This window comes from Paramormyrops kingsleyae, chromosome 1, assembly GCF_048594095.1.
Source record: "Paramormyrops kingsleyae isolate MSU_618 chromosome 1, PKINGS_0.4, whole genome shotgun sequence".
In the NCBI taxonomy this organism is placed as follows: domain Eukaryota; kingdom Metazoa; phylum Chordata; class Actinopteri; order Osteoglossiformes; family Mormyridae; genus Paramormyrops; species Paramormyrops kingsleyae.
Window position 1 is genome coordinate 69,555,852 of NC_132797.1, and position 20,570 is coordinate 69,576,421.

The 20,570-nt window shown below is 38.9% G+C and overlaps 1 protein-coding gene across 7 annotated transcripts in view; it reads left to right on the plus strand.

The window, feature by feature from the left end:
• fgf14 (fibroblast growth factor 14) overlaps positions 1–20,570 on the plus strand; it is a 131,317-nt gene that overhangs the window by 85,406 nt on the left and 25,341 nt on the right. The window contains exon 1 of one of the 7 annotated variants that reach the window (XM_023815553.2): positions 11,553–13,042. The exons of 5 other annotated variants lie outside the window; for them this stretch is intronic. In XM_023815553.2, coding sequence (XP_023671321.1) covers positions 12,850–13,042 — 193 coding nt within the window. In that variant the 5' untranslated portion in view covers positions 11,553–12,849. Of the gene's footprint in view, positions 1–11,552; positions 13,043–20,570 lie in introns of those variants that run through there. One more of the 7 variants, XM_023815875.2, reaches the window with a different exon arrangement.

Sequence of the window (20,570 nt, forward strand, 5' to 3'; positions counted from 1 at the left end):
TTTTCATCAGATATCTGTTCTGGTATTTGCGTAAAGCTTGCACTATTAAGTGACCATGCAACTTTAACCAGATTCTAGAAATATTTCATATTATTTTTAAGCTATGCCCCTATGTGATTCTTATGACAGTGATCAGGATTGTATTCAAGTATTTTTGAATGGGGGATCTCAAGTCTTATGTAAGGAGCTACTGAAGTACAGGGAGTTCCCAGGTCACGAACGAGATCCTTTCTTTCTTTATGTCAAATTTGTAGTTAAGTCATAATAATAATAATAATAAACAGTACACAATAATTAGAATTATACAGTACTGTACCTTGAGCCTATGAACTACTGAAGCCATGCAATGTTTTTGCAAGCATGACAAAGTAGTGTGTACATTCGTTATTTGTTGAATTTAACTCAGATTTTTAATATAACAGGCTTTATGGCCGTCCGTTCGTAAGTACGACTCGTTGGACGTTCTTAACCTCGATGGCTTCCTGTACAGTATTATTTTTTTCTGTATTTTCGGTTTAGTAAAAGACAAACATTCATAAGCAGTATCTAAATAAATCAATCTTATACCTGTTCATCTTAGAAAGGCTCACAGATGTGCCATCATTTTATCCTGGGCAGAATAGGGCACGTGGCCAAAGGTCATGCAACACAAGTAAATCATGAAAACACACACACACCTTTGTATTCATATCTTTGTGGGGACCAAAACAATGGTCCCCACAACGTCAAAATAACAGGTTTTTCATATATTCCCGTTGTTTCTGTGGACTCTCCATGGGCACCCAAAGTAAACAGCAAATTTGTGTGTAAACTGTGTAAACTCCATTGATATGATGTTAAATGGCATAATAAATATCTGTGCTGGCTAAGTAGAGAGTCTCATTGATACTCCTGTCTAGCAGGGATGACCTTCAGGTCTTTATATGTGAATCTTTATATGTGTTTGGTCAGTTATATCTAATAAAGCAAATCTTTGTACTGCACTGGGCCACCTCGTCTATTTGACACTATGGCAGCTATTTGGGGTGTCATAAGAAACAGAAAAATGTTTCCAAATGCTGAAGACAACTCTGTAATCAAGGATTACAGTGACCTGCTTGGAATCCTAGAAATCAAAATGATATACTGGGGCAATATTGTAAATTATGAGGAAATGGTCTGGTGATGATTGGGGATTAATAAGGATTAGCAGCTGCCATTAATATTATTCGATTCATTAATCAACCTTGTCCTTGGTTCCAGGCTGGTTTGCTTTCTTCCTCCGCATGAATGGGCTGTAGGTATATTTGTCTCTTCCTGTGACTGACACCATGGTTTTTGCTTTGACAAATGTAGCCAATGCCTGCCAGAAACAGTGGTTCAGGCTGGTCACCTCTTAATGGCATCATTGTCTTGACTCCTGTCATTATTAACTAATTGGCGTTTAATCTTTAACCAGAAATTACTGTGGACTTTGAACAGGTATTTAAAATAGGTTTTAAATGGATTTTCTCATGTGCATTTTGTAGACTTTATTATCCATAATTAGAGGCACAAATCGTGGTAAATCAATGTTCCCATCATACATCTGAGCATTTAAACAGTGCTGCATGATTTTTTTCCTGATGTACTTTTAACTAGGTTGTGAATAGATTCACCAGTTACCATTTGTTCAAAATCTAGTCATAAGAAAATAAGAAAAAAAAAAACAGTTCCGTATGTTTATAGACTTAATATAAGCAGATATGCTGTCAGTCAAACCTCGGACTCCCCCACCTAATTTAATATAATTTCTGCAGAACTATAATGGTCAGTATTAAACTAAGCTCCCTTTTTGTTATTAGTATTAAATCTCCAGACCTAGTGGGAATAACCTTTGTCTTCCCTATTATATCATGCATTACATCATGCACTGCCTGTGTTCCTCCTCGGTGCTCTGCTTATGTGACTTAGTGTGTGTGGGTGGAATTCCTGCAGGCTTTTCTGCCGGCTCTTGAGTCCCGGCGAAGTTGTTCTGATGGGCTCTGAGAGTTGCAGGGACGCCTTTGTGTGCAGCACAGGGGAAGCATGTTGACGGAAGCCTGAGCTGTGACCCAATCAACACGTTGCCCTTTCATCACTTGTTTAGGTCATACTTGTATAAGGAAATAATTCTTTTTATTCAAACACTTACAATCAGATCCACATACATTAAGTGGTTATATGAATACTCATTAAGCAATTAAAAACTGTGTTAAAGACATAATCAGCCTGATATCAGGCTTGAATGCAGAAATGCAAACTATCACCGTTTGCAGCAGCTTGACATTTAAATTCCACGTAAACAGTTACAAATCGATCAGTAATATGGGACTATTTTGGTCACATTCGGGCTACCATGATGGACAAAGTCTACCCTAGAGGTGGCCCTGGACCTGATTCTATAACAAACTGGTATTTGTGGAGAAATATATTTAAAGAACCTTATAGATTCCTTGCTCTCTGATATTAATGCCACCTCATCACAATGCTAAGCAGCATTTAGTACTGTGTACATTGTTTGTTCATTTCCGCATAAATGCATATTCATGGACATGCATCTGTCCATGCAGCTTCTAACCCTTTATCCAGTCGGGTGTTATATGTGTGTGTGTGTGTGGGGGGGGTTCCAGGCTGTCCAGAGACCAGGGGACGCACTGGATGGGTTAGGCCAACACAACCTTTCAGACACATCGCTCAGAAAGGCTCACTGTCCAGTTGCTTTTTCTTTCTCGTCTTTTGAATCAGTTTAACATTCTGTCAGATAATTTGTTTACCTTTAAAAGTCAGGCTAAATGTCAGCCAATCCCTGGGAGCTGTTTGCAATCTCAATGTGGTTACACAGTAAATTGTATTAGAAACAAACATGGGCAGACTGGCAGGAGAAGTCAACATTATTGCTGTTTATCTGTGATTTTTAATATTGTGCTTTTTTCCAATTCAATCTGAATTGCCTTACTGGTCGTTGATTTCACATAATCTGAAATTAATCTGAATTATAATATTATAATTGCGGTTAATTGTAACTTGATTGTAGCATTAATGCTTCTGTGCTGGATCTGATTGTGTTTAATTATGGTCACTGCAGGAGGGCATAACTTAGCAAGTCCATTTTAATATGAACCCAGTATGTGGGACTGATATGATAACAGTAGAGTCCTGCTGTTAAATGGTATTGAATTTACTGTTGACAAATAAGCTAACTTTGTGTTATGAACATCCCATGTTGAGTGTTTTCTGTGCTGCCATTAAGACCTAGTCTAATGAGCACATTGGCTTATTCGGTCCTGAAAACGGAATGTCCGTTGATGGCCTTTGTGACGTTATTCTTAAAAGACCTCTGGAATAAGTCAGCCACTTTCACTCAGTTGTCTCGTTTGTGCGTCGCTTTTGACAAAAGCGTCCGCCAAGTAAATAAATGTAAATGTGAAATCGGTCAGAAAGCGGGAGGCCAAAGTATTGGAAGATGGAAAATTACGCTGTTAACGTCGTCTGTTCTTCTTCCATGCCTGTTTTCTCCTGTATAAGGCAGCAGTGAGCTTGAAGTCTATCAAAGGACACACCTGGCAGGAGGAAGGGAACATCCTGGACGACCTATAAGCATATTATAGCAGTTACTCTATACCAACTCCATATCCTAAAGTTCCTTCGGGGTTAAAAGTATCTATCTGTCAATCCATCCATGCATGCATCCATCCATCCAACTTTGAACAGGTGAATGTGAGGATGGGAGAGAGCCAGGTTTCTTTAGGCCTGGTGAATCCTCTGCATGGTTGGATAATGACCAAGATATTTAATGGTGTTTTACAGTCCCATGTAGATGCTGTGGTGCAAACACTGTTCCTTTATGATGTTCAAGATGATATGGCCCCATACACCCAGCTAAACAAGTTCAAAAGTGGCTCATGTACACCAAGGATGAAGTAAAATGGCTTCCATGACCTCGCTTGTCATTAAATCTAAACAACCTTCATTGGAAGTGTCGCTTGTGAGTTAATTTGACACTTTGTTCATCTATGAAATAACTGGCTATTCAGGAAGAATGGTCCAGTATCCTTCTACACATAGCTCAGTACTTGTATGATGGCATTCAAAGAAGGATTGAATCTGTAAGGAGACCTGTAAGTTGTTTAGAACTCCTGATTACTTGGGTCAGCTGTTCTGGAAACTGGGATAACACAAAAATGTGGATCTGTCCACTGTCCCTGAGGACTAGTTTGGGAAACCCTGTTGTAGACATATTACAAAATGGATTAAACTGATCATTTTTTTTGCAATCAGTTGATACACACAGTCCCATAATAAAAAAAACTTGGCTGTGTTCTTCATCTTGTTGTCATGCTGGAAGGTGAACCATATCCAGAGTCCGAGGCTGAGTGTGCTCTGGAACCGGCCTCTCTGTACTTGGCCTTGTTCATCTTTTCCTCATGACCAGCTTCCCAGTCCCTGTTGATAAGAAGCACCCCCACAGCAGAATGCTGTCACCGCTGTGCTTCGCTGTACAAGGGGCAAGCCAGCTGATGGGTGCTACCATGATCTCGCCAGACATTCATTTAAATTTTTGGCACAGCAAAGCAGAGCATCTTTTTCCTTATGCTCTGAGTCTGTTAAATTTGGCAAATTAGTTAAACCCCTGGCATGCTCTCATTTGCCTCTTACTCAGAAGAGGTCTCAGGAGTGGCTAGAAGAGACTTGGTAGTTCCGAACCTGTGAACATTTAATGCATTATCAATTATTTTTTATCCTTTTCCCAGATCATCCGTGAGAGCAATCACAGGCAGCGCTCCCAACAAAGACTTTAACAGGGAAACCTAATCCATGGAAACTTATTAAGGTAACAGTTTACTTAAGGCCATATTTTTAGTAATTTATAAACACATTCATAATGCATTATAATGCATTCATAAAGCATTATAAACGTGCATATACATATTTATAAAAAGGCATAACACATTATAGCCATGTTTATTATGCATTATAACTGCCTTACCTATAATGCACTATAGATGCCTTTATAATGCAGTACAAAGCATCATTAATGCTTATGGCAACCTTTGTAATGCATTATAACAGTATCTATAATGCATTATAGTTGACAGTTTCATAAAGCACTCATAATGCATAATACACATGGCTGTGTCATGCCTTCTGATAAATATTTATAGCCATGTTTATACTGCTCCATAAATGCATTATAATTTGTTATGAATATGTTTATAAATTACTAAAAGCATGGCCTTAAGTAAAATGTTACCCTTATTAATTCTTGTCCCTTAATACTTTAACTATGTCATTCCATTAAAGGCACAAGACACATCTGAAATTTGACTTAATTGTAATATTTCCTTCAGGTCTGTTGGTAGATATCCCAATAATCTTTTCTTTACTCTGGCATTGTAGACCTTTAAAACTGGGCAATGAAGAAATTGCTTTCAATGTAAGACTTCATGTGAAGTACACTTTGACAATGGTGGTGACTAAGTGACTTATAACTGGAGGAAACCAGTTCTTTTAAAGAAGAGTCCTTACCATTGTGTTGTATGTGTATTAACAAAAAATAGCAGAGTGTATTGGAAAAATAAAACAAACTTGAGAGGTCATAAGTGTCAGATTTATTTTTAGTCAGAGATTAGAAGAACTTAGTTAAATGTTTTACTATAACATTTCTGGATAAACATAAAACTTATGAATTTATATGAAAAGAACTTGGGGCATCTTCCAAGAAGCTGGATTTTTTGCTTAGCTGGATAACTTGTTGGATTTAATGTACTATAGTTTGAGCTAAATGTAAGTGAACAAAGTCTAGTTTAGCCCAGACTACCTTAAATCCTACAAGTTATCCGGCTACGCAAGAAATCTTGCTTCATGGAACACCCCCAGAAGCTGCCACACACATTATAATGAGGGGTGTATCTCTTTTTAAATTACACCCACTGAAGTGAATCTATCACAGTTGGACTATAGCTAAGTTCCAGAGGCAATGGCTTGCAGCTGGGGGTCATAGCAAAGGGTTATTAATATCTATGCAAGTCGGAGTTTCATAAAAAGTCAAGAAATTCCTGAAAACATGCACCTTCTCATCCAGGGGTCTTGTGCCTTGCTGTATGCTTGTGCAGTTTGCATGTTCTCCCTGATGATCTGTGTCACACAGATTTTCTCCGAGTACTCGATTTTTCTTCCATAGTCCATAGCACTTAAGCTAACTGGCATATCTTTATTGCCCATAAAGGATAATTATGTGTGTGAGTGCATGTCTGTATGTGTCCTCTGATAACCTGGTTGAGGTTCAGCATAAACCCAACCCTGTGTCCTGTGTTGCCTGGGATCGATTTCAGGCTTCCCTGAAACCCCAACTACGATGAAGATCGATTATGGAGAATTTTGTGTTGATTCATAAAGAATAATTTCTATCCACACAATAAACAAGAATGCTGTGAAACGGGGGGGGCGGTTAGGATGATTCTCCTGAGTGACAGGGGCCCGAAAAAACATTGGAATGTAATTGGATGGATCTGCGTTGGAACCGTCCTGATAGCCTTGGCCTTCATGCTAAGTTTGTTCAGGTGGCTGGTGACACCTCAAATGATGGTGCTTCCCCAGCAGACCACAGCGTAGAAGAGCACGCCGGCCACTGTGGGCCAGTAAAACATCCTCAGCGGCTTGCTACACACATCCAAAGACCTGAGTTGTCCTCTCTAACCTTTCTGGTAGAGCATCACTACAGACCAGTCCATTGTGCTATTTAAGTGATCCTTCAGGTACTTGTAACACCCACACATCCTCCCTCTGGACAGTGATTGGTCTCAGGGGCTCCTTGCAATGCCAGAAGTCCACCACCCACTCATTTGTCTTGCTGATGTTGGTCTGCAGGTTGTTCACCCTGCACCACAACACAAAGTCCTCCACTAGTCCCCTGTCCTCTGACTCATCCCCATTGTTGAGGCATCCTGCAATGGTGGAGTTGTCTGAGAACTTCTTTAGATGGCAGGAGCTGGAAGTCTGACATGTTGTGGGTAAACAGGAAAGGTAAAAGGACGGTTCCCTGAGGTGCCCGAGTGTTGCTCACCACCATCTCCAGCACCCGGTCCAGGAGCCCTAGAAACTGTCATCTGTTGGGCAGGTTGTCCATGATCTAGGAGACTGTGGGGCATCAAGCTGCACTGTCCTGAGCTTGTGCCCAAGTCAGAAAGGCTGGATGGTGTTAACGGCCTGAGACCCCCTCAGCTGACGCACTGAGGCTCGATTGTGGGAGGGCTGGACTGGCATGTGAGAATCAAATCTGTTGAAGGACAGATTCAGCCCATTAGCTCTGTCCGTGCCCCCTCCCACCACAATATTTTCAGCCTGCCTGTGGCCGCTGATGGTCTTCAGCCCATTCCACACTTTCTTCACAAAGTTCTGCTATAGCTTGTGCTTGAGCATGTCGCCGCAGGATTTTCTTATCCCTCGCAGAGCTGAATCCTCAGTTATGGCTGCACACACTCGTGCTCCAGGCCTGATGGTCCTCTTCTTCTCATTTAACCCGGCCTTCAAGCTCTTCGTGATTCACAGTTTGTTACTCGTGAAATCAGTGCACTGTCTTTGTGGGGACTGTGTTATCGAAAAGGAATCGGATAGAGTCTGTGATACAGTGGCTGAATTCCACAATGTCCTAACCATGTGACTCATGAGACGCATTTAAAAATTCTTCATCTATCTGCATATTAAATCTAAGGTTTTACACATATATTATTTATTAAAAACCTCAGTTGAAAGACAAACTAAACCCTGTCCTATTGGCATTTTTGTCATTCTTTTTCTTTTTACTCAGAGTGGCTGCTGACATTTTATGGCTTTGATTAAGCCCGTAAGCTGCTAGAAAAGCATCATTATTCTGCGGAAAGTAAACCCTTCCTCTATTCCCAATTAAATTGGGTGGTGTCTGTGACCTCTAAAGTGCAACAAGATTTGATTTAAGCAATTGAAGCTATAGATCTTACTTCTGATTTGTGCTTCTGCCAAAATATTGCTGACTCCATTTAAAAAAATCATGCCCTCGCAAAAACTAATATAAGAAAAAAGCCCCGGAGCAAGTAAGAGAGGAATAAAAATAATGCAAGATACTTTGTTTTCAGATGGAAGTTTCCATTGAGGAAAATGAATTTTCTGATAATAATGTAACATATGAAACATTGATGATAGTGGAATTTTAATGGCTTTGCCTTTTCTGATGTCTGGTCTTTCACAATTGTCTATTGTTCTTTTTAGTATTGCTGTAATGACTTATTATTGTCAGATTGTTGTCTTATGTAGGAAAGACATGGAATATCCAGAAATATCCAGATCCATTCACCATTTGTTCATACAGAAAAGCCCCAGACGGGGCCCAATAATTTGTAGACTGGAATTGAAATTGATCACTTTCAGTACTGTTATTATTACGTATCATAGATTTCTTTTACTATAGATGAATTCATGCTGTGGTCTTGCTCTGAATAATAAGCTGTGATGTCAGCTTTCCACTTTGAATTACATGAGAAGGTTCTTTAAAGCAGGGGCAGTGTGGTGGCGCAGTGATTAGCACGATTACCTCTGGGACCCGGGTTCGAGTCTCCTTGTGTGTGGTGTTTGCATGTTCTCCCCAGGTTGTCGTGGGGTTTCCTCCAGGTACTTCAGTACCCCCCTGAATCCAGAAAACATGCCCCATCCTGGGTTATTCCCTGCCTTGTGTCCATAGCTTCCAGGATAGGCTTTGGGGTACAGGGGATGGATGGATGGGTTCTTTAAAATACCAGTTGAACATGTTTATTGGTACTTTGTGGTAAGTTATTTCAAATTGTATATTCTCTTGCAATTCCTACCAAAGACTGATTTGAATGTGGTTAATTCTTAGCTGGATCACTCTTTTGTTTCATAACACAGCCTCTTAATATGTATAAGCATGGGTGTTTCTTTGACTTTATGGACAAATTAATTTGACCAATTTGGGGCGGGCTGTCAGCTAACAATGTTATTTGCTAGTGCAGCCTTCACACTATAAATGAGGATGAATCAATGTAATTGTGTGCCGCTCACATCACTGTTGCTTTCCTGCCCTGAACTTAATATGACTTCAGAATGGAATCGCATGCATTCAGAAGGAAAAAGATTATAGGTAGGTACACAACCTCTGCTTTTACAAGAGATTTATTGTCATAATTATGACTGGTTTATTGAAACAATTCCTTACCAATTATAGCATAAATTTCGTAAGTTTACTTTTAGCACAGTTAATAATAATAATAATAATATGTGGAATATATTGATTGAAAAGCTATAGGCCTACTTATTGTTATTCATATCTTATCATAATACATTTATCTCAAAATATATGATTCAGAATGTCTTTATATTATTTCAAATGCTTAGATATAGTACAGCTGAATGTTGGATCATTGTGACACCGTTACACCTGTCAAAACATTTTTTGGTTGCATTGAGGACAGCCGGACTCCTCTGGCTACAAGAAATTTCTTACAATAGTAATTAAATTGGCATTAATGAGGCTTGTTTCTCATTGCATGCATGCATAAAAACAATCATATTTAGTGGATCAGTATTTTTTTAAGCGTTATTTGAAAGCCGACAAGTATCTTGGAAACGGTCACCATGATAAATACAAGATTAACATATGAATTTTCAAATCATATTTCAAATTCTTTATCCCATATATTTCATGATCAAATACTTCTATTCCTTTGGTCAGCCACAGCTACATTACTTTGCATATATAATCTATTATGTTATAGATGATTTGAAAAAGTACAACATTAGTATTACAAATGTAAATGTTTTTGCCATCTCTGGAACACAAAATCATCACATTTTATTAGGTATGTACAATTCTGAAGAAATATTCACTTCAAATACTATGAAATGAGTCAGTGGTTTTTATGCGGATTTATTGTTAGGGTAATGGTGTCCACTACTGGCAGAAATAGTAACTACAGCGTTACGGCCAGTTGGCATCTGCAAAGCGTTCGCAGATGTTGGCATAACACATTTCAGCATTAAAAACTCAAAAGTGGACGTGAGACGGTGTTAAATTGTATCTGTATTTAAGTATAGACGACCATAGTTGTGAATTGCGCAAATTAAAAGTATTGACAAGAATAATTAGGCATATTAATAAAGATTTTAGGCACTGATATTGAAAACACAATAATTCAGATCTAAATATGGCTTTATGTAAGATTTACTGTCAGTGTGATTTTATATGGACTTTAATACTTATATAGCTACCTGATTAAACGCTACATACACTAAAATTTATATTGAATTTCAATGAAAGATGTGGTGAATATGGTTTTATTATTATTATTAGTAGTAGTAGTAGAAGTGGAGGTAGTAGTAGTAGCAGTAGTATATGCATCTAATTTTTCAGTGCTGACAGGGACATTTCCTAATAATGTAATTGTCTTGGGTCTGTAATGGTAGGCTTATGTCTGAAATAAACTCATCACTGTGTTAGTGGAACATCGGGAAGACCGATGTGCTTGACGAAACGAAACTACACTGGTGTTATACACATTTTCATCACAATCCTACTAGTAGGTTATTCAGTCATTATTCGGCGTACACCACTACGTCTTGCTGTAATTTTTCGAAATGCTTACTTTTTATGACTTACAAACGGTAGATGGCTCTCTCGAGTTTTTCTGTTTTGCCTTTGAACATTTCAAATGATCATAATCTAAATTAGAATCCACCTTCGGTTCGATGTATCATCGAGTTGTAGTGTGAAGGTCATCGGGTGTATTTCAGCAGCCGTTATCTCTAAAATGAAAATGAATGAAATATAAATATGAGATACATAAAGAAATGTAGGGATGCCTCTTCATACGCTTCGCGATCAGCCTACTTAGACCGGAGTGCTGAATATGTTAAACGATTAATATTAAGTGTGAGTTCGCTAAGCCTAAACACTGAGCAAGTGTAGTGTTATGCTTTAACACAGCATACACAGGCACTGCCCCTGCTTCTGAAATACGTGGTTAAGTTCAAATTCCCGTTCAAATGCGTGCAAGTTGTCATGTTTTATGATATATCTATGCATCATATGCATCATATCGATAAAGCTATAATGGCTTTTTAATGATGAGCTTTAAAAATGGAACAGTATATATGTAAGCGATTGGAGACACCCGCCGGTTCTTCAGGTTATGATGAATAAATATAACGTAGAACTATTATAGGCTTGCGATCGCTTATTGCATTGCTCTTGGATTCGTGTGATTATGCACGTATCGAATTGAAGCCTTCTTCCATTAAAATGATTTCAACTTCTTTTTCAATGCAATAAGATTATTATTATTATTATTAAGTCCATATCCTATAACTGGAAAAGTTACGTATGGCTTTATACAAGACGTATTTCTGTTTTAAATAAACACACGAGACAGAATCAGTTCCATATTATCGATTTTAAATGCTTGTGTTTTACAATAATGTTAGGATTAAAGCCCCTTACCAACGCCCAGTGCTGTGTGTGACAGTCCCAGCGCTTCTCTGTTATCATCACGTTTGACTGGGGGCGTTAGTCTTGCACAGCTGAGGCTGGCTTACAAGTGTTGAATTTTACTACCAGCTCACACCATAACCAGAGTGCATTTCTTGAAACAAAGGTTTTTTTTTAGCTTCGATTAACCGAAGAATTATTTCCCCTGAAACCACGGCAAAGGAGGAGTAAGTCGTTAAGACTTGTTGATACGCAGGATGCATTGATCTATAAACTGAGATGAAAAGCTGGTGTCTCTTTTCTGTAGCGCAGGAGTCAGTGCAATACAAGGGAAATGTTATGCATGGAAAAGGAATCGTGTGCTAGCTCGCTGGACCTGCTGCCTTCGGAATAGTTGATGATGACCGGTTTAAAACGAAAATCGTATGGTTTTGTGACTTGGGGACCTTCTTAAGTTTGTTATTTTTCTTGCATCTTGCTGCCACGCTGGGCAGACGTCATCCTTACAAATCCGTGGCTTTCCATTTTTTTTTGGTTACATCTTCATTTGATGTAACATTATCGTGCTTTTGTTTGGGGGGGAGACCCGTTCTATTGAGTTACTGGAGCGTAAATTACAGCGCATTATTACGGCGTGACAAATGATCATTTTCAGTGATGCTGGGACTCCGGTTTTACCTATGGCTTGTCAAAATGACGGACACTGTCAAGATGAATTAGAGCGCCGGCTAACAGTCATCCATTTTACGAAGGGTGACACGCATTGATAAACTTGACAATGAGAGCAGAAACAAACGACGTAATTTGACAGCCGCACCTGGAAGACGAGCGGACGTCCTTCACGGGAAACACACACATTAAAATAATTTCTGTTTCTCTTAACACCAAACTGCACACTTAGGGCTGGAAGCCCTGAAACCTCTTGATTGATAAGGACAGAGGAGACAGTGGGAAGATGCAAAAGTACCAGACAATATGGGATTTAAATTAGGTTCTTGGTTGTGGTCCCCGTTTGCCATCAATGGAAAACGATTCTGCTAAAATAAAAGCCCGAAAAGACAACGTGAAGGTATAAGTAATTCTCTGTCACCTCATTGTTTTTCATGTTTTTGGGGACTCTATAGCTACGGGGTGTTTCCCCGGTGAAGATTAGTATCAACAGTGTGGCGTTAACGCATTTGGAAGTATGAAAGCACATCGTTTAATATCGCATTTAAAATGCACTCTTCGGACTTTATCGAAAGGAAACTATCTGTTTAACTAATAGATCAAAGGTCATTTAGACAAAATGGGACAGTAGTGAAGCACCCGAACAAAGGTGGTTGTTTGTGTTGAACGCTTTGTTTGTGGCGGCGGACAGCTGTGTTTTCTGAGACATGGCAGCGGCGATTGCCAGCGGTTTAATCCGGCAAAAGAGGCAGGCTCGGGAGCAGCATATAGACCGGCCCTCCACCCACAGGAGGAGGAAAAGCCCCAGCAAGAATAAGGGTCTCTGCAACGGCAATTTGGTCGATATCTTCTCCAAAGTGAGAATCTTCGGTCTCAGGAAAAGAAGACTACGGAGACAAGGTGTGACGATCAGTACTTTAAGTTATAGAGCACAAGTAATAATAAATAAATAAAAACAACAATAAATCAATTTATTAACCATCCTTTTGATGCTCATCGATGAAAAATATAACACATTTTATTAGCTGGTTAGGCTATATGTCCTTGAAACAGTTACAGCTAGTGTGCACGTTTCATAGAATAGTGCGATATAGTTTCCATGTCAGAGAAATCCAGTGATTTTGCAAGAATATTTGCAAAAGTGAATTTTGTACGTTATATGAAGAGATTGTTAATGAATTGCATTTCTAGATGAAATAACTTATTTATTTATTACTAGAACTTGGGGTAGGAATGTTACTCGAATCTTCTCAGTCATAAATTCTTAAATTGGTCTTTCCCTAGCCACCTGCAAATAGATTAATGAACGTGCCATTCATTAACACAATATTTCAGTTACGTAGGTAAGTTCCTTGAGTTGAGTCAGATGTTGCCAAAATCTATCTTTCTAAATGAAATGTCTGTAATGTCTGTATACACTAGGGTATAATAAATGTTATTCGTTTTTGAGATTGTATCAGATATGCAGCAGGTGTTGTACATGTTGCATGTTGTTATTATTGTCGTTGTTGTTGTTGCTTATTGTTGTTGTTGCTGTTTATCTTATTACACTTATGGAATGAGGGGGATTATTATATAAATCGTACTCAGGTTTACACCACTGTTAGAATTCACTTAGAACTTGGCGGAGGAGTACTGGGTGATCGAAACAATCAATCTTACAGATTTTTCTCCTGCAAACTCTATGCTATTCTTGTGTAGTTAATATTACTTGGAAAGGGTGCTTGACAGACAATAACCAGATGTAATGCTGATTGTACATCTGACAGTGACAAGGCTGACAGCTGCTAATTACGTTCGCATAGTAATGTTTGCTTTGGTGCAAGCCGACTGCAAGAAGTGCATTCTTTCATTTCACAGTTACATGTTAGTATTAATGGTTGAAACTGACACAAAACACTGAAAAATGCCATTTAGCTTGTTTACTGCAATACCTCATGTGTTACTCTACTGCCATACTACAACTGATGAAAATTAATATACTATTTAAATTAAAAATCTTTTGTCAATTATGGAAAAACAGTAATGCTTTGTTTAAAAACAGATACATTTTAAGACACCTTTTAAGAGTGCCAGTGCCCATAGGAGACTTGGTGTGATAAGTTGCATTTATCAATAATAATATTTCATCCCATTTGGTTCTAGTCAGAGGTATCAGATGGGGCTTTTTGCTCAAATAAATTAAAAGTAAAAGACATAGCAAATATGTTGAGAAACTCAAGTGATGAATCATCCTGTCAGTGTATTGACAAACATACAAATGAGTAACGGCCATTTTAGTTCAACCAGTGACTATTACTGCCCTGTAATTCATGGTGCATAGAATTTTGTTTTGAACGGTTTTAGGGTTCTATATCTAACAAATTTAAACCATTAAGATTATGACAAATTCTAAGTTTGCATTAAAAGATTTTTTTTTTTACAAATGGTAATGGGGGTCTAATTATATTGGAAGTGCAAGTTCAAAGGCTTGTTTTGAGTTGACTGTGGGCCTTCCGGGATTTACTTCTGAATCTGAATTATCATGAGAAATAATTCTTCGATACATTTTAACAATAGCTAGCAGAAGCAAAAGAAAGCAGTCATATGTACTAAGGAATATAAATGGTTCTAGTTATGACCTTCAAAGGCAATTTCATGCAAATATACATGGATTCAACATTTTTAGGCAGAGACACTGTAAATGTAGGGAAAGATGACACTATTGCAGAGCCTAAACAATTTGGAACCTTATTTGACGGGTCTGTGTTGGGGGCCCTATAAGATGCGTTTCCATGGGGCCCAAAATCTCTAGCAACACCACTGGTTATAGGATATTAAAACAGTGTGAAACAAGAGTAGTTTGCATTTCTGTTATTAGCTGTTGTTAGCTGGAAATATGAAGCAGAGAAGGGTGTCTTTGATCTGATGGACGTATGAAGAGTAGGCCTAGTTACATAAGGTATCACATTTATCATTGCTGAACTTCTTTCAGAGCTAAAATAATCGTGGCTGTTGCATTGCTGTCGTTCTTAATGAAGCATCAGTTAATGTTACTCAGCCAGACCCAGGTCTCTCTGTAACACTGACAAATATGTCCAGAAAATGTCATTAATGGTCTTTAAGTTGAATGCTATAGTGACTAGATATGATAGATTGCCCAGCGGTTCTCCTAGAATTGGAAATACAATTTCTTTTTGAATATTACATTGAACTTTGTGCATGGGACCGCATGGACCTTTCACTTTATAATCTCAGGTGCTGATATTGGAAACAATGTTTCACTGTAAATTGGTTTGCTTGTAAATTGTTGTATATGGCATATTACTCCACTGAAAGGAACCGTCTGTGTGGTGAATTATGATACAGTGTTGAAAGGATACAGCAGTTGTTTATTTTTCAATCTGTAGGCTTCTAAGAAATTGTATTATCTTTAATATTTTGCAATCACTGGGGGCCACGTGAAGGAAATTGAAATTGCGGGTAGATTCCAAAGACCAGAAAGATTACAAGTAGCATTCGGAGGAGAGCTCTCAATGCTTAATCAAAATGTGCTCCGTGCTGTTTTTGTTCTAAAATATGGAACCATTATAAAAAAAAACACTACAAAAGGCAGCATATAGACATGTGATTGCACTGTACAGTATATGACACAGAAATGTAACGAGCAGTTTACGAAATAATACTAGACTTTACATTTCAGAATTGCAGTTGAGGAGAAATGAAAGAACAAATGTAAAGCAGAATCTGTGTTGATAAATATCAGATATGTAAATGCAGGCCTATCTCCATGGAAACAGGAAGGTGAGGGAGGTGTTTTTCCTTTCTAGACTGGAAAAGCCCCTCTTGTATTCCAGAAATGGGGAAAGTGGGTCAGTCCCATCTTATGTTTATGTCTGCTGCGGCTGTGTGCAGCAGAGCGTGTCCTTTCTGTATAATGGTTAGCTTTGCCTTTTGGGAGTCTGTATGTGGGGGGTGGGGGTGGGGGTTCCTATAACAGCCCCAGTTGTGCTACAGGGAGGGAACTCTTACTGTTGTGTGCACACAAACACATAAACAGAAAAGTGGTTGGAATGCGCTCTATTGTTACTCTGGGTGTGGTATCTATGGTGATGCAGGGGATGGCATGTTTCTCTGGGCAAGCGGGAGACAGACGGCACTCACATGAAGCAGCTGTATATGTCATGTCCAGTGATCTGGTGTGAACATTTTCAAGTGCAGACGTCACCTTATATACAGGATCTATAGGAAATCCCTTTAGCAGCGGGTGAGCAGAATGTGCAGGATGGTGAGAACAGACTCAGTATGCACCAAATAATGGTAAATGGACTGCATTTATATAGCGCTTTTCTACTCCTACAAGTACTCAAAGCACTTTACAACTCATGCCTCACATTCACCATCCACACTCACATCCACACACCAGTGGCGGAGGCTGCAAGGCGCCAACCTGCACACCGGGAGCAATTTGGGGTTCAGTGTCTTGCTCAAGGACACTTTGATGGGGTCAGGAGGAACCAGGGCTCAAACCTGCAACCCTCCAGTTGCCAAACTATAGCACTACCATCTTCCCCTATGATAATATGATTAAAGTAGAAATAAACCTAATTGTAAAAGGCTTTATAACATTTATTAATTCAGTGTTTAATGTTCTAGATGCACAAAATATAGTTGAGGACCAAGGAGATATTGAGACCACATGTTATTTATCTTGAACTGGCAGAGTTTGTGTTACAATTAGCACATTTAATCCATTAGGGAATGGTGACAGGAATTAATCTCACTGCTTCTGATCACATGATAAGGGAAATCTACACTACAGGTTTCCCGGCTGATACTCACCCATGGAGATAATGTATGCATCATGTCAGCCTCAGAAATGCACACAAACACTAAATTGTATGCTTCTAGTTTTCAAGTCATCCATGCATAATGTCCCCCAGAGATAGCCTCTGCAACTGCTATTGTTAACATTGAGGTAATGTAATTATCCATCCATCCATCCATCTTCTAGCTGTTTGATTTGGTCAAGGTTGTGGGGCAGCCTGGAGGTTTATATTTAGAGTCATGATTATCTAGATCAGCCTTTTCAAAAACTGATCATACATACACAAAGCATCCGATTAATGCTGCAGATAAGGTCGAATAAGATAGAATAGGTGAGTGGTGTAACAGACTCAAATGTGAATTCAGTTTGAGTCCTATTTAAGTCATACATAACTCCTTGTGTGTCCTTCATTTGCATACCTACTATAGACTGATAGGCCATAACATTAAAACCACTGGCAGGTGAAGTGAATAACATTGATTATCCTGTTATGATGGCATCTGTCAAGGGTGCCATTATATTTTTGGTAAGGGAACAGTTGGTTCTTGAAGTTGGTTTGTTTGAAGCAGAAAAAAATAACAAATGCTAGGATCTGAGTGGCTTTGACTAGGGTCAAATTGTGTTGGCTAGACGAGTAGGTCAGAGCGTCTCCAAACAGACAGGTCTTGTGGGGTGTTCCTGGTATGCAGTGATCAGTACCTACCAAAAGTGGTCCAAGGAAGGCCAACCTGTGAACCGGTGATGGGGTCATGGGCAGCCAAGGCTCATTGGTGCGCATGTGAACAAAGGCTAGCCCATCTGGTCCGATCCTACAGGAGAGCAACTTGCAGAACGCACAGTGCATCACAGCTTGCCGTGTAACTACAGACCACGTGCCCATGCTGACCCCTGTTCTCTGCCAAAGGCACTTGAGCATCACATCTGGACCATGGAGCAACAGAAGAAGGTAGCCTGGTCTGATGAGTCATGTTTTTTGTCACATCATAAGGATGGCTGGGTATGTGTGTCATTTACCTGGGGAAAAGATGGCACCAGGATGCATTATGGGAGGAAGACAAGCTAGTGGAGGCGGTGTGATGCTCTAAGCATATGTTCTGCTGGGAAATCTTGGGTCCTGGCATTCATGTGGATATTACTTTGACACGTACCACCTACCTAAACATTGTTGCAGACTAAGTACATCCCTTCATGGCAACAGTATTCCCTAATGACGGTGGCCTCTTTAAGCAGGATAATACACACTACCTCACTGCAAAAGTTGTTCAGGAATGATTTGAGGAACATGAAAAAGAGTTCAAGGTGTTGACTTGGCCTCCAAATTCCCCAGATCTAAATTCGATGGAGCATCTGTGGGATCTGCTGGACAAACAAGTCCAATCTATGGGGTCTCACCTTCGCAACTTACAAGACTTAAAGGATATTTGGTTGGTTTTAATGTTATGGCTGATCAGTGTGTACACCTGCATATGTAAGAAACCTCTGAAATAAGGAGACTTCAATTTGCATTCAGTGCCTTTCTTCCATTTAACTTTCCTCCTTTGATGTGTGGGCTTCATCTGGCTAGGCCTTGGCACAGGGTACCACACCAGTCAAGAACAAAGGCGCTTGCTTTGTAGAATAAAAGGCAAGCATCCATCCAAAGGGAATCACTTCTATCGTGTGGCTTAAGTGGCACAGGACTGATTTTGCTGGGGAAACAAGGTATTGTAACCCGGCAGCAACGTTGATGGTAAGGTGCTTTTGGGCATCTCAGTGATGAAAGGACTATTTATGTTTAGGTAGATTCACTGACTCATAGTAAGCAGTTGCTGGCTTGGCTCTGTCATTTTGGCTTTAAAGCTTGATGCTGACTTGGCAGTTTGAATCTGTGTTTGTTTAATGACTTGAAAGGGACTTAAGAAGCAAAGGTGAATTGTTCTATTAGCAAGATTATTTCAATGTTTTGCATGAAGACACCGATGTATATAAAAAGGAATTGTATGAAATCAATGAGCTGCATTTCCTCTTATTTTTTGGAATTATTTGCTTGGCCAATACAGTATATAAGCTACTTAAACAAATGATAATTCCTGACATTTTCAGTTGCTTGAAAATCTTGAACTGGGACCAACAAATATAATTGTATGTATCTCCATGTTAAATTGCGTTGTAAATGTAGGATCTGGATACCAATAATATATGTTATGACCTGTCTAGGGGTGGAGGCTGTAACAGAATAAATGAAATATCATTTTGTTTCACTTACCTGTACTGGCATCCCATCCAAAGCGTACTCCTGCCTTGAACTAGCTTAGATGAATCGATTGTCCCGTTTCACCTGCTTGCTATGCAGTAGCTTCAGATGAAGTCTGGTGCTCCATTTCCTTCGGACATTCAAAGATCATATCTGAGGAGACATGTCTTAGTTACACCCATTTTAGATTTAATTAGGCCAAAGGGACTTTGTCTGATGAAAGTATGGGCCTAACTATATATAACAATTAAACGGAAATGTTTTAGGAGCTTGCTGAAGGATTGCAGAAACTCGCAGATGAGGCGTAAGCCAAACATCCTTATAAACATTATTGAGAATTATGTGGATCACATAGAATCACCTAATAGGCCTATTTAAATATCAGTGTCATTCAATATGTGTTAATATAAGTGCATATTACATCTTCAATATTAAAAGCAAGGACATACACATATTTGAGTATGGATTGTAGGGACATTATAGCAGGTGTCACGTGTGTTTTGGGGTCTGGGGGTTGAGGCTGATCTATCTCTAAAAATGTTGAAACCAAACCTACACTATTGATTAAGACCTTTTGTGGTGTAAAAAAACGGTCTTATGGAATCTCGTGCTTCTCGCAGTAACTTTTCACTTTTCAGTGCCATTACTTTTGAATTTCGAATGAGTCCAAGTATTATTGGCAGATTTTCACATTTGTGGGGATCTTCCGTGCCTTACCCTCGTGAATGTCAGGGGTGACTGTAAGATTCTGATTCTTGTTTATTAGATTTAAATTCATTTGTTAAACATTCTGCACCCAAAATCTGTCTTAATCAATAATATATAATCAAAATATTGTTTAAACATACATCACTACATTCAGTTATTAGAAAAGATATGCTGTAATATATGTTGTTCAGATCGATTATTTTGTTTGCAGAAGCATTTTTATTGTGTCAAATTAAGCAAAATTTACTTTCTTGCATTTTTTATATACTGATTCCATTATACGTTTTAGCTGTCATTCTCAATATACATCATTCTTAACAAGTAAAGTACTAATTTTATTTAATTAATTCAGGATAATAAAGAAACCATTTGCATGTTAGGACTCATGCACACTATCCTTTGATGAAACATTGTTGAGAATTAGCAATATTTATCCACACTGTATCAATTGTACAGAGGTGTAAACATGACTTCTCTAGGCCATTAAAACAGCAGTCACAGATTAAAAACCTAAGAAGCATGAACCTTACCATAGTTTTCAAAGAGGCAAAGGCAATTTCAACACTAGCACAAGAGGTAGGGCAAAATCCTGTAAAATAATAAGAATTGCACACCACATATCCACCATATTTATTTTAAAAATTGCGTAACATTGCCTGAAAGAACTTCACTCGCAGTGG